This window comes from Solanum stenotomum, chromosome 10, assembly GCF_019186545.1.
Source record: "Solanum stenotomum isolate F172 chromosome 10, ASM1918654v1, whole genome shotgun sequence".
Classification (NCBI taxonomy): Eukaryota; Viridiplantae; Streptophyta; class Magnoliopsida; order Solanales; family Solanaceae; genus Solanum; species Solanum stenotomum.
Genome location: NC_064291.1, coordinates 53,024,653 through 53,038,428, shown reverse-complemented (window position 1 = coordinate 53,038,428; position 13,776 = coordinate 53,024,653). Strand labels below are relative to the sequence as shown.

The 13,776-nt window shown below is 30.9% G+C and overlaps 1 protein-coding gene across 2 annotated transcripts in view; it reads left to right on the top strand.

The window, feature by feature from the left end:
- Window positions 1-2,682, top strand: part of LOC125841515 (uncharacterized) — a 4,951-nt gene extending 2,269 nt beyond the window's left edge. The window contains exons 7-13 of one of the 2 annotated variants that reach the window (XM_049520668.1): window positions 5-167; window positions 384-494; window positions 1,122-1,248; window positions 1,376-1,473; window positions 1,852-1,990; window positions 2,268-2,320; window positions 2,401-2,682. In XM_049520668.1, the coding sequence (XP_049376625.1) occupies window positions 5-167; window positions 384-494; window positions 1,122-1,248; window positions 1,376-1,473; window positions 1,852-1,990; window positions 2,268-2,320; window positions 2,401-2,514 (805 nt within the window). In that variant the 3' untranslated portion in view covers window positions 2,515-2,682. The remainder of the gene's footprint in view (window positions 1-4; window positions 168-383; window positions 495-1,121; window positions 1,249-1,375; window positions 1,474-1,851; window positions 1,991-2,267; window positions 2,321-2,400) is intronic. The other variant, XM_049520669.1, reaches the window with a different exon arrangement.
- Window positions 2,683-13,776: the final 11,094 nt, after the last annotated feature.

The window sequence follows — 13,776 nt, the reverse complement described above, 5'->3', positions numbered from 1 at the left end:
CCAGGAAAACTCGGACTTGCATTTACACTCCAGGATACCCACCTATGATACCTGAGGATTTATCCAAGTCGAATTTGTCGTCAGCTCTGGATGATGTGAGATTTGTATATTTTGATGGAGTATTGCAAGAAACTGAATTGTTATCAGCTTTAGTTGTGGCCCGAGAGGTAATTTTAACTTGAACTTCTTTGTCAGACAAATGGGAGTAATGGCTAGCAAAAACTTCTATCCTACTGTCTGCTTTTGAATATGTTGCTTGTACTCATCCTAGAGCCGACATATTGAGCTTAATTATTGTTTGTTGTTTTTTGTTCAAATTATCCGAAGATTTATGTTTTCAATCAAATGGAAAATACTGTATGCCTTTTGGATTCCCAGTGCAGGCACATCGGAGGAATATACCTATTGTAATTGATGCAGAAAGTAAAAGAGAAAGGGTAGATGACCTTCTAAACTTGGCAACTTATGTCGTATGCTCAGCGAGATTTCCACAGGCAAGTTAGCTACACTGACAAATTGCAATGACACTGTTCCTTTGCTGCGGAATTTCAATTTGGATATCTGGTGATCTACCTATAATTCTTAGTTGCTAATAAAGTCTAGGAGTGAAATGTGTTGTCTCCCCAATTTTAATTCGACGACAAAGTCCCTTCCTCCCTCAGTGTGTTACAACTTACAACTTAAAGCTTTTATCCCTTGCCACTGCTTACGACATAATTGGGGATTAAAATTGTTTTCAACACTCTTTTTTAAAAGGTGAAATAGTGTTAATTTTTCTCCTCCTAGCTCAAGAGGTTAGGATCACCCAAGATCATATAAAGAGATCAATTTCTTGTCATCCAACCATGTGGAATCATCACCCCACACGCCCAGCACCCTGGACAGGACATCTAGAGCATGGGAAATTTAATATGGTCCACAACATCTGTAAGTCATGAATTAGTATAGGTTTGGCTCTGATACCATGTGATAGACCTTGGGCCTAACCCTCAAAGTTAGCTCAAGAGGTGAGTATTGTCCACGACCATATAAAGAGACCAATTTCTCCTCATCCCGCCGATGTGGGACTCAACAATATCTTTCGCCCTTTTGAGCTTGACAAAAGATGGATTGTCTCACAGGTATGGACAGAGGCCCCTTCAATCCCAGCTGCTCTAGTTTCTGTACTTCTAAAGTTGCCAAACATCAAATTTGTAATTGTGACATTGGGTGAAGATGGCTGCATGATGTTAGAAAGGGCTGAAGCTGGTATGCTTGCATATTTTTTTGGTTCTTCTGATGTATGTTGAGTGTCTGCTTGTAGGCAAACAAATTGTTTTGAAAGATGAACAAAGAGGTGTATGTATTTATGTTTTGTTAGTGGGTTGATTTGCAGAGGATCTCCAGTCTGAAGAAATTGATGTCGATGACTTGTTCAAGAAAATGAAGCAGAGTATTGATACTGGCGCAACCAGTGCAACATCCATATCTTCGGTAATTCACCAATTAGAAGATTTATGATTCAATAGATGGCCGAAGCATGGCCACAGTGCTCATGGACTAATAGAAATCCGTGCACACAATTCAATTTGTTCTAGTCCCACCACTGTAAAGTGAGTATCTACTGTGGAGTGGGAGTCGTGTATGGTTGGTGCTTCCTGGCTAGTACCCTTTTTCTATTACGTCATGATATTCATCTTTACAAATATGAATTGCCTCCACATGTTCTCTTGCAGTCGTACCATCACTCATCACCCTCTTAATTCTTTTTATTGGAGACTTCTTGGTGCTGCTTATGATTTTATTTTCTCCCCAGCACTTCTTATGACTTCTTATGAAGCTGAATAAACTAAAGTACATGTCTTCTTCTAGGATATTGCAAAATTGCATGCAAAAGGCATCGGGACAGTGAGTGGGAAGCTGCTTCTTGGAACAGCTGAAAAGATACCGCCATCAGAATTAGTCGATTCAACTGGTGCAGGTGATGCATTTATTGGAGCAGTTCTATATGGTAAGCAAAATTATACTCTGCAGTCTTTATACCTAATGTTCTTCCTTTACATGTGTTATATTCCTGCATCGCCCTTTTCCCTCTACCTGTAACAATTGGATCGAGAGATTACCTCAATCCATTTTCTTACCTCCTTTCTGGATGTTATTGTTTTTTTCTTTAGTCTTAGGTGTGTCTATATCCATGCAAGTTTAAATCTAATGTCATTGTTCCCTTCACGCTTGATAAGAATTTGTAATGTTTCATTTCTCATGGATTTCCCACTTGCAATCTGCAGCTCTCTGTGCCAATATGCCACCAGAAAGAATGTTGCCATTTGCTTCTCAAGTGGTTAGTAGACTTTAGCTTTGTGTCTTGTGCAAATTGTAAATGTAAAAGAAGCTAACTTCTGCGTTGTGGGTTAATTGCAGGCAGGTATCGGCTGTAGGGCATTGGGAGCAAGAGCTGGTCTTCCCCAGCTAACAGACCCTCGATTGAAACCCTTTTTAGTGAACGATCCCCAAAACGTGGCCACATTGCTATAGAAGAGAACACAAGCCAAATCTATTGTCAAGTTGGGATTTTCTTTTTGTTTTTTCACTTTGTCTAGACATATGTTCTGCAACATTTGTAACATTTTATGTGAAATATTTAGCCATTGAGCACAAGACCTTCCGAATATTGTTATAACGAGGCATATAAAGAGTTTAACTGCTATGCAATGTGGTGTATAATTTTTCTTTCTCGTAAGTTCTACACTACTTTTCGAACTAATTGTTATGCATTTTTCATTGTATTTTCTTCTTTTATTTGGGAGAGGTTTCTAAACACTCTAGCCTCCCCACACCCTACTTAGTGGGATTTCATTGAATTTGTTGTATCAGTTAGGCTGAATGACAACTCGAAGTAGCCCTATATAACAAGTCTAATGTGGTGGCATGGAGAGTTAAAACTGTTAAAAGTAAATACCGAAAAGTTGGAATTAAAAACTTGTTAAAAATGGAAAGAGACATCCTTTTAAAGATTCCGTCTTTTAAAACAAATGAAACAGAGGGAACAAAAGCTAGGTAATTAGAAGGATAAATCATATCTTTTCCCTAGCAAGTTTGTATTCATTCCTGAAATAATTATTTTACCAATAACAGTAACATGCTTAGAGAAATAATTATTTAAAAAAAAACAAGAAGAAAAAGTTCAAATTATCATATTGACTTGGAATCACTAATTAAAGATAATTTTTGGCTAAGTGATATTAATTGTAATATATGACAAGGTCAGTTATGGAATAAATTAGAGAAATTAACTACAAATGAGAAACTTGCACAACCAAAAAATTCAACGTTTGCAATGGAAAAACTTTCATTATTTAATTTTCTAAACAGAACTTCCCAATTAATTTTTCTCTCTCTATCCACATCCAAAATAAAATATAAAATAAAAAAAGGCTCAAGCTTTGTGATTATGTATAGTAGTGGACAGCATTTGCTGTGCAAACTGAACTTAATGATCCTTTTAGCCTTTATAACCTTTATATCCTCTCATCAAATCTAAAAAAAGAAAAAAAAAATGAAAAAAAGGAGGAGGATCTAGTCCCTTTCAAAAGTACTATATTAATAGCAGTAGCATGGCTTTTTTTTTTTTTCACCGGTGTCTAATCCTTGTATTAGAATCAGACTAATTCAAATTTATATTGGATAAAACTTCATTCAAAAGGTAGCGCTCCGAGTAATAAGACAATATAAGTTTGATAGTCCCATCCGTATTAATTTATGTGACTGCATGTTTTGATTGATCTATTCCGCCGATTCATAATATGAAGGCTTGAAAGTGGAGATCTACCATCTATATGTGACATTTCTAAAAGCTAACATGTAAAATATTGTACTATCGAATTTTTCTTCTTCAACACACAATTACCAATTCGAAGTTTGATTTACTAAATCAAACTTAAAATTTTTTATATTTGATATCTATTTTCAATTATCAATTATTGAATTAGATGAAACTTTGACCTTATTGAACCGAATATCAAATGCTTAACCCCCCTACTAATACTGGTTGCAATTTTTCAATTGTCAAGTACATGAAACTTCGTAGAATTATCACCTACTACGGATATGATGCAGCGGAAAGATTACTCCTTCCTTAATAAGAAGATCTTGATTTAGAGTCTGAGTATGAAAAAATCTTTAATAAAGTGCGCTTCCCTTTAATGAAGCACTGTGGGAAGTGAGTTTAATATAATCCTACATCACTTTCGGAAGAAAAAAACAAAGAAATTTCATAGAATTGGATGTTGAAAAAACAGTACGCACTAATGTTAGGAGTAGTATTTTGACAACTTCATTCTTTTTGAACCTTCTGACCCTCAAAATACCCCAATTAGCCTCTTTTTTTCGTCAATATAACCATAAGATGTAAATGTCGATATAGACACCAAATTTTGACAAGCTTCTCTATATATACACACATTATTAAATCAACTGCTAATTGTCTTCATCATTACTCCCTTTTATTTTTTCATCTTGTCTCTTAACTTCAATTTTTTCAATGGCTAATAATTCAAGAATTGGCCTATTTTTGTACCAAGCACATTCCACTTTCATGGCTACACAATCCTACATTTTCTATATGTACCAGGAACAGAGCACCACAGCTTGTTCCCTCACAGTTTTTGGATTCTTCTTCACTATTCTACTCAATTTTCTACAGCTAAAATATCAAGGCAATAACAACACTGATCCTTTTTCGACTCATCCAAAAACCATGAGAGTTTCTGTCACTTCTTTGCTCCTATACTGTTTAATATATGCTATTAACCTGAAATTTTCTCGTCATTATATGTACAGGAAATTCTCCGACTTCGTACACCATGTTATGGTTTTCTTTAGTTCTCTGTCTTTGGCTTCCACTGCCTCTGTTCTCTTCCCGGACTCTGTTTCCCCTGTTTTGTATTTCCTCTGTTTTCTGCTTTCGGGAGGCGAAATGCTACTTTGGATTTTCGAGAAAATTAAACAAAAATTAGAAGAAGAATCAGGATGAGTGGTGAACCAATTTGGAACTATTTAAGAAGGCGGGCGAATATGATTGTTTATCCAATGGAACAGAGGTTTACTCTTACTGTCTAATTTTGCAAGAAATATACAGAGAATGAGAGGTTCTCTGTACTTTGTACTATGTTTATTTCTCATGCATGTTGCTTCAAGATTTCAGTTGTTATTGTTGTAATATTAAGTTAGATGCATATCATGCATGTCTTCGACCTCGAGTGAACTTGAATTTTGAATTTTGAATTTTGAATTTATGAATTTTAAATTTTTAAAAATATAATTTATTACGTCCTTGATCAATTTTTCTATTTATAGATAAAAATATAATATTTGTGCTAAATTTACGATACCTATATAGCCTAGGTAACACTCTTACTCCGGCCTCGTAATTTTTTTTCATACGAACTCAATATGGTTTTCTTTGTTTCTCTCGTCAAGTGTCAAATTATTCACATGATTGGGACTAACCTATAAACTTCTGCTTAGGTAATCAACATAAATTAATTTATTGCTTTTTTGACAAGTAAAAATGAATGGGTGATAATATAGACGAATCAAAATTTGAAGGAAATCTCGAAAGTTCTAAAAACAAGATGATTAGAAGGAAAATAACATATTTTCCCTAACAAATTTGAGTTCATTCGTGAAAAAACATTTTCGCCAAGAATAGTGCATGTGGAAAGTATCCTCCAAAGTGCAATAAAATTAATCCCTCCGATTTATTTTACTTATCATGTTTTTCTTTTGCAAATTCTTCAAAAAATTATTAAGTTAAAAAGTAATTTGCATATATTATCTTCTTCTTCTTTTTTATCTCAATTTAATAACAATCTCTTTTTCACCTCATTAATCAACTTTTGTCATATTTATTGAGCAAGGATAAAGGTGGAACTAATGATTATTTCTATCTTAATCATATAATGAGTAGTAAAAATTAATTTTACGATAAATGGCCTAAAATTCTCTTCAACTATATGAATTGATACTAAATTATCCTTCTTCTATCTTTCGGGCCTAAAATGCCCTCGACATCAATCAATTCCAAGTCGTTTTGGAGATTCAAAAGAAGTAGTAGGTGTTGGAGCTAGTATGCAAGAACTTTATGTCCATTGCCACTTTTATCTCGAAGCAATTCAACTGGTTAATCTCCGGGTGTGAAGCGCAATTCAACATTATCAATGGGTTTGGGGATGAAAGGTTTGGTTAAAATATTTGGGGATTTTTACGGGTGGGGCTTTCGGGTGGAAGCCTGTATTTGATCTTTTGTTAATTGAGATTATGATTTACTATGAGGACAAAAGAGAGCCAAAAGGTTAATATCGAAGGCATTTTAAGTCCGAAAGCATAATTTTGTACCATTTTGCATAGTTAAAGAGTATTTTAGGTCTTTTTCGTTAATTTTAATAAGCAAGGAAAATAGATTGAAAGAGACTAGCAAAAAGTTTGTTCCATGCCAGATGCTAAGAATTCAACCTTTTAAATAAATCTTTGTTTCCAATTTATTCTCCTTTTCCCTATCCAATATCCACTTTCCTCGTCCAAAATAAATTTTTAAAAGTATCTACCATTATAATTTATATGTACAAACTGAACTCATTGATCCTTTTAACCTTTTATCCATTCACTCTCTCATGAAATCTAAAATAAATAAATAAAGGATTAGGTCTTTCGTCAAGTATACTAGCAATTAATATTAGTAGTAAGTCTTTTAACTGAACTTTTATCACACAAAATACTTCATTACTATATTATAACCACCAAACTTTCTATAGCTCTAGTTTATTTTAGATTATAAATTTTAAATTTTATTTATTTTTCTCTTAAATTTTTTGTCCAATCAAACACTTTCATGTAAATTATGATAGCAAAAAAATATGTTTTTTCACTCTAATTTATGAGTCTCTATGCTAAGTTGTTAACTAAAAAACTGTCCAATTCAATTCAAAATCAAATCAAGTTATCAGTTTTTTTACTGTAAAAATCAAAGCAAATAATGTCGATTTTAAAAATTCAAAACCAAACAAAATCAAATGTTTTTTTTTTTTTAAGTCAGCTTGATTTGATTCGTGTTTTAGTTTTATTTTTCACCAAACATTGAATACATCTAACTATATATATTCACCTATAATGACCAAGGTCGTTTTAAAAAGAAAATTTCTATGATTAGTGCAAACTCTTATCTTTGGTTGATATTGTTAACCTGTTGATTGTCAAGAAACACGGCCAAAAATACATCATACTTCTGAAAATTGATAATTTAACAAGTACTACTAATCAAATATGTGTATTAATTAAACATTGGTTAATTGATAAAAGTGCATGTAAAAGATATATATGTATATGGTTTCCCTTTAGTGGTTCTTTGAAAGTTTTATTGTTTTAAAATTCAAGACATACTTACCGGTTAAGAAGGTACGGTTAGTCATTGTCTTATTTAATTCATACGTAAGATAGTTTAATCAGTGTAATTATCATTCTTTTATTTTGTTTCCCTCAAAAATAAGTTTTCATGTTACTTCGTAAGATTATTAATCAACATAATTGTGATAAACGAATAAATTATCAATTAACTAAATTTAACTCTTATAACATCACACATTTAAAGCTTAATCCAACATAAACTATTTATTTATTGTTTCTTCGATAAGTAAAAATAAACGAGAGATAATAAAGACAAAAAAAACTCTATTGACCCTTTTGGCTCCCTTATTAGCAGCTAACAAATGGAGTAACGCGTCTTTGGCAACATATTCCAAAGAGACTCCACGTGCTAAAATACCATTAAATTTATTTGTTATTTACTCTACTACCTATACAAAACACAATTATACAATCATTTATAATTTGATAATTCAATGAAGATAAATTTAGGATTTGGAGTTTCTAAAATATTATAATATTTTAAAATTAATATATAATACTCCCTCCGTTTCAAATTAATTAAATTGTTGAGGTGCTTCACGCCCTTTAAGAACAGAAGATTAAGACATAAATTAGACATAATTTTCTATTTTTACCCTGATTAATTATTGTCAAATTTGTGATTAATAGTAATTAATTTCAACACTAACTAATGAAGGGAAAAATTGAAAGAACATCTAAAAATAGTCTTGAAAATTGAACAATTAAGTTAATTTGAAAGATGAAAAATGTCTCAGCAATTCAATTAATATGAAGTGGAGGAAGTAATAATTTAGTTTACAATCAATCATTGGGGTGTTTATGATTCTATTTGGATAGACTTTTTATGAGAATCAAAATCAAATCAATTAGTTAGTTTTTAATTTTTTTTTAAAAAAACAAACGACATAAAAACCATTGATTTTGTTTGATTTTCCAATTTATAATTAGCTAATGATAAATTGATAATAGTAAAATAACTTAGATATGAGATAACTATTTCAAATGAACACTATCATTCATCAAGTTTCTTTGTATTATCACATGACGAATGATGTCTCATTCTTCTATTATCTTTCAACATTATTTCTATTTTATTTTTTTTGCATGTTTAAATTGCATAGCTATACAGATCATCTATAAAAATAATATCTAACTTTAAACAGAATGATTAAATCTTCAGAAATCAAAGGAATACAAGCCATTCGAGAGCATATGGATATCTTAACAAAGAAAATTAAAAATAGACAAGTGAAAGAAGTAGACTCCAACAAAATTAATAATTTAACAAGTATTACTAATCAAATATGTGTATTAATTATTAATTAACATTGATTAATTGATAAAAGTGCATGTAAAAGATACTTGTTTGTCCTTTGGTGATTCTTTGAAGGTTTTATTATTTTAAAATCCAAGACGCACTTGTCAATTAAGATGTTATGGTTAGTCGTCGTTTTATTTATAATTCATAATGTATAAGATAGTTTAACCTGTGTAAATATCATTCTTTTGTGTTTTTTTCCTTAAAAAAATTGATCTACGCAACTTAAAACTCTTAATTATGTGGTCTTACATACTTCCTTTATTTTAATTTATTTGTCTTTTTTTTATTTGTCACGAAGCTTAAGCAAATAAATAAGAATTTTGAATCTTGCCATCTTAAAATAGAGTAATTTACGATTTGCATCCCTAATGTATGTGCTCTTTTGTTACTTACACCTTATCCTATTATTTTGGATGATTTGTACCCTAATCTCCTAAGTTCTTTTCAAAATTATTTTTAAAAATCTCAATTTATATTATTTACAATAATAAAATAGAAAAAATAACAAATTATATAAGTTTCAAGCCTAGGGTTAAGTTCCAATTTCTTTCCAATATCATAAATCTAAGGGTATTCACATAATACTAAGGGTGTTCATGGTTCGATTTGGATCGGTTATTAGTTAAAACCAAAACCAAACCAATTTAAATTGATTTTTAAATTTCCAAAACCAAACCAAACCAAATCAAAAAAATAACCGCCGGTTTGGTTATCGTCAGTTTGGTTCGATTTGGTTAGGTTTTTTCGGTTCGAAAGTAATAAGTTTGTTGAAGACATACGTATCTCGATAGACACAAACACTTAGTACATGAATAATTCACAAATAAGCTATTATATGAACAATGTACCAAGTTTCAGAAACTAAAAAAACTCATTGTCAATAGCATAAAGTTGGTTCAATATTCTGGAGATCTCAACATCTTATCAATAGACTTTTCAATAAAATTACACCTTAAAATATTGAGAAATTACTTCTAAAATATTGAGAATTCATATCCAGCCCATATAAGTGAAATGAAATAGATTTTTTTTTATTTTTGGAAAACAAAAAATTTAGGGGTCGATTGGTGGAAGGTGTGGGGGGTGCCCGGGGGGGGGGGGTAAACTTTTTTTTTTTTTTNATTCCACATAGCGGGATACATAGCGTTGTGCACAAGATACATTAGGTTTGATACATTCCACATAGCGGGATACATAGCGTTGTGCACGGTATACATGCGGGATACATAGCGTTGTGCACAGGATACATTAGGTTTGATACATTCCACATAGCGGGATACATAGCGTTGTGCACGGTATACATGCGGGATACATAGGTAAATAAGGGATTTTTGAAAATTTTGAAATAAGTAGGGATAAATGGATATTAAGGTAACTAAAGGAGCGTAGTTAAGTAATTTGTCCTAAATTAAATGGATCACTCTTTTTTTTTTTCTTAAATAGGTTGATATGGTCTTCCATCTATTTAAGCTCATACAAATATGGATAAAATGAGTTAACATGAGAATCCATATCCAGCCCATATAAGTGAAATGAAATAGATTTTTTTTTATTTTTGGAAAACAAAAAATTTAGGGGTTGATTTGGATGGATTCTTTATTTAAAATCAAAATTAAATTAAGGGATTAATTTAGTCGGTTTTAAAATTTCTAAAACAAATCAAATAAAAATTATTGCTTTGATTTAGTTTTTTCCTTTTATAACTAGCTAATGATAAATTGACAATATTAAAATAACTTAAATATGAGAGATGTAACTATTTCAAATGAACATTACGAATCGATAAATTTCTCTTTACTATTGCAAGATGGATGTGTCTCAATCTTTTATCATTTTTCAACATTATTTCAAATTTTTAGCATGTTTATATTGCATAGCTATACAGATAATATACAAAATAATTATATCCTAACTTTAAATAAAATGATTACCTAAACTCTTAAAAAAAAAAAACCGACAATATGCCACACCACCTCTAGACCAAACAGGAAAAGTAGAGTGTTGAGATTGAGCATCCTTCCAGAAATAGAAATAAAAATGTTGTAGTGCATGTGGAACAAGTAGACTCAAATTAAATTATGGAAAAATTACTTAAATACACATCTTATTTTATTTTAATTTCTAAAATTTTCTATTACTTAAAAAAAAATTTAAAAATTCCCTCTCGAATACATCACTCTCATCTTGTTGATACATCCCTATCTCCCTCTCGGATATATCACTTCGATCCCCTCTCGCTGATACATCTCTATCTCCCTCGCATACATCGATCTCTCCCCTCTCTGATACATCTCCCTCTCGGATATATCCTTACTCTCTCTGATACATCCCGCCTATGTATGCAGATATCTTATCCCCTCTCGGATACATCACTCCGCTATGTATTAGGATGTTTGTTGATGTATCGAGAAGTCTAGTGATGTATCTACAAGTCCAATGATGCATTCAGAATCCATAAATTTTAAGAGATTCTTGTAATTTGAAAAATATTAGAAAAATGATATAATTAGCTATTAATATTGTGAGATTTATGTAAATTATAGGTAAATTAATAATTTAAAAGGTATAAAATATTACAGTTATTTATGAAAAGCTAATATCATATGTTTATAATTGTAAAAACTTATGTATATAATTTGTTGTTTTGATTTGGTTATTTTATCAATTTTTTTTAACAGTAAAACCCAAAATCAAGCCAAATGTTTTTGCGTTGTAAAAATTCAAAACCAAACGAAATCTATTGTTATTTTTTTTAGTCAGCTTAATTTGATTTGTGTTTTAATTTAATTTTTGACCAAATCTTGAATATATCTACTTATAAATATACAATATTTTGTTTAACGTATATATGATCTAAGTAAATATAGTTAATTTCATGTTAGTGCATCTATTGTATTGTGTACTCACCTATAGTGATCGAGGCCGTTTTAATTTTTCTATGATTAATTAGTGCAAACTCTTATCTTTGTTTGATATTGTTAATTAAGTTGTTTGACCCAGGTCATTTTTACTTTTTTTTTTCTATGATTAGTGCAAAATCTTATCTTTAATAATTTAACAAGTATTACTAATCAAATATGTGTATAATTAACATTGATTAATCGACAAAAGTGCAGGTAAAAGATATATGTTTTTCCTTTAGGCTTTAGTGGTTCTTTGAAGGTTTTATTATTTTAAAATCCAAGACCCACTTATCGATTAAGATGTTACGGTTAGTCATAGTCTTATTTTTAATTGGGAAAATTATGTAATTAAGTATACGTATACTAGTTAGTTAGTCATCATTATTATAATATTAGTTATTATCACTCACGATCAACATTTAATGATAATTACGTGGGTTGGGATTTCAAGTTTGTATGCCCACATTTTTGTATAATTTAGAATTTGTATAATATAATATGTATCAATCTTTGTATGGTGTAATTTTGTATAATATAATTTGTATAAGTGTTTAAAGTAGATGTTCATATTTGTATAAATTCATTATTTCAAGTTTATATAAAAATAACTCAATTATTACAAACGTACCCGCAAATTATACAAACAACTTAAACTATAGCTACCGTCGGTAAATATGCAAATTATAATTATGAAGCATAATTAAGTTTATTATAATGGATATTTGTGAAATTTCCCTTTTTTTAATAAATAATATGTAAGATAGTTCAACCTGTGTAATTATCATTCTTTTGTTTTTTTCTTTGAANATACTAATGAAAAAGACAAAAAAGAAAGAAAAGAAGAACTAAAAATTAATCATGAAAATGAGTCAATTTGAATTAATAAAGAATAGTAAATAAATAAGAATGAATGGAGAAAAAAAAATTAAGCCCTTTACAATTTTACATACTAATGAAAAAGACAAAAAAGAAAAGTAAAGAAGAAAAGGAGCAAGCAAAAAACATGTGTTGCAGTGAGGTTCGAACCCGCGTTGGCTGTGTGGCAGACTAACTCCTTCGCCAATTGAGTTGTTCCGCATTTCAGTCACTGGGTGGCGAAAGTAATATATATTTAATTATTGTGCATATGTACATATATAAACGACGTTTTTTTCGAGATCACTGGGTGCCATGGCACCCCCACCTGTTCACGTAGATCCGCCCCTGTACTCACCTATAGTGACCGAGGCCGTTTTAATTTTTCTATGATTAATTAGTGCAAACTCTTATCTTTGTTTGATATTGTTAATTAAGTTGTTTGACCCAGGTCATTTTTACATTTTTTTTTCTATGATTAGTGCAAAATCTTATCTTTAATAATTTAACAAGTATTACTAATCAAATATGTGTATAATTAACATTGATTAATCGACAAAAGTGCAGGTAAAAGATATATGTTTGTCCTTTAGGCTTTAGTGGTTCTTTGAAGGTTTTATTATTTTAAAATCCAAGACCCACTTATCGATTAAGATGTTACGGTTAGTCATAGTCTTATTTTTAATTGGGAAAATTATGTAATTAAGTATACGTATACTAGTTAGTTAGTCATCATTATTATAATTGTAATGACCCTAAAGGTCATTTTTGGAAATTTTCATAAAATGACCGTTTTACCCCTCCTGATAATTGCCCCGAGTCCTAATTGTTGTATTTTCGAAGTTGGTTTGAAGGAAAATTGATGAAAAGTTGAATTTTTGGAAAGTTGAGTTTTTAAAAGTTAAAGTTTGGTTAAAAGTGCTATTTCGAGTCATTTGGAGTTTCGAGGCTCGAATCGGATTTCTGTCGATTCTAGCAGTTTTAGAATGTCGAAACGGGTCTATGAGAATTTACGGAGTCGAATTTGGAGTTAAAACGAAGATTTGAGGTCCTAAGTTGCAAAAATTGTGAAATTTTGATCAAGAGTTGACTTTGGTCAACAAACGAGGTTCCGTTGCTCGAAATGGAATTCTGAGGGCACCGTTGGATTCAGGGGGTGATTCTAAGTCTAGAATGAGTCTTGGTTGAATTTTTAGAGGCCCCGAGTGCGTTTCGAGTTTTTGAGCCTAAAGTTAGTTTCTTGACGCCTTATCGGATACCGGGTCAAGGAGACCT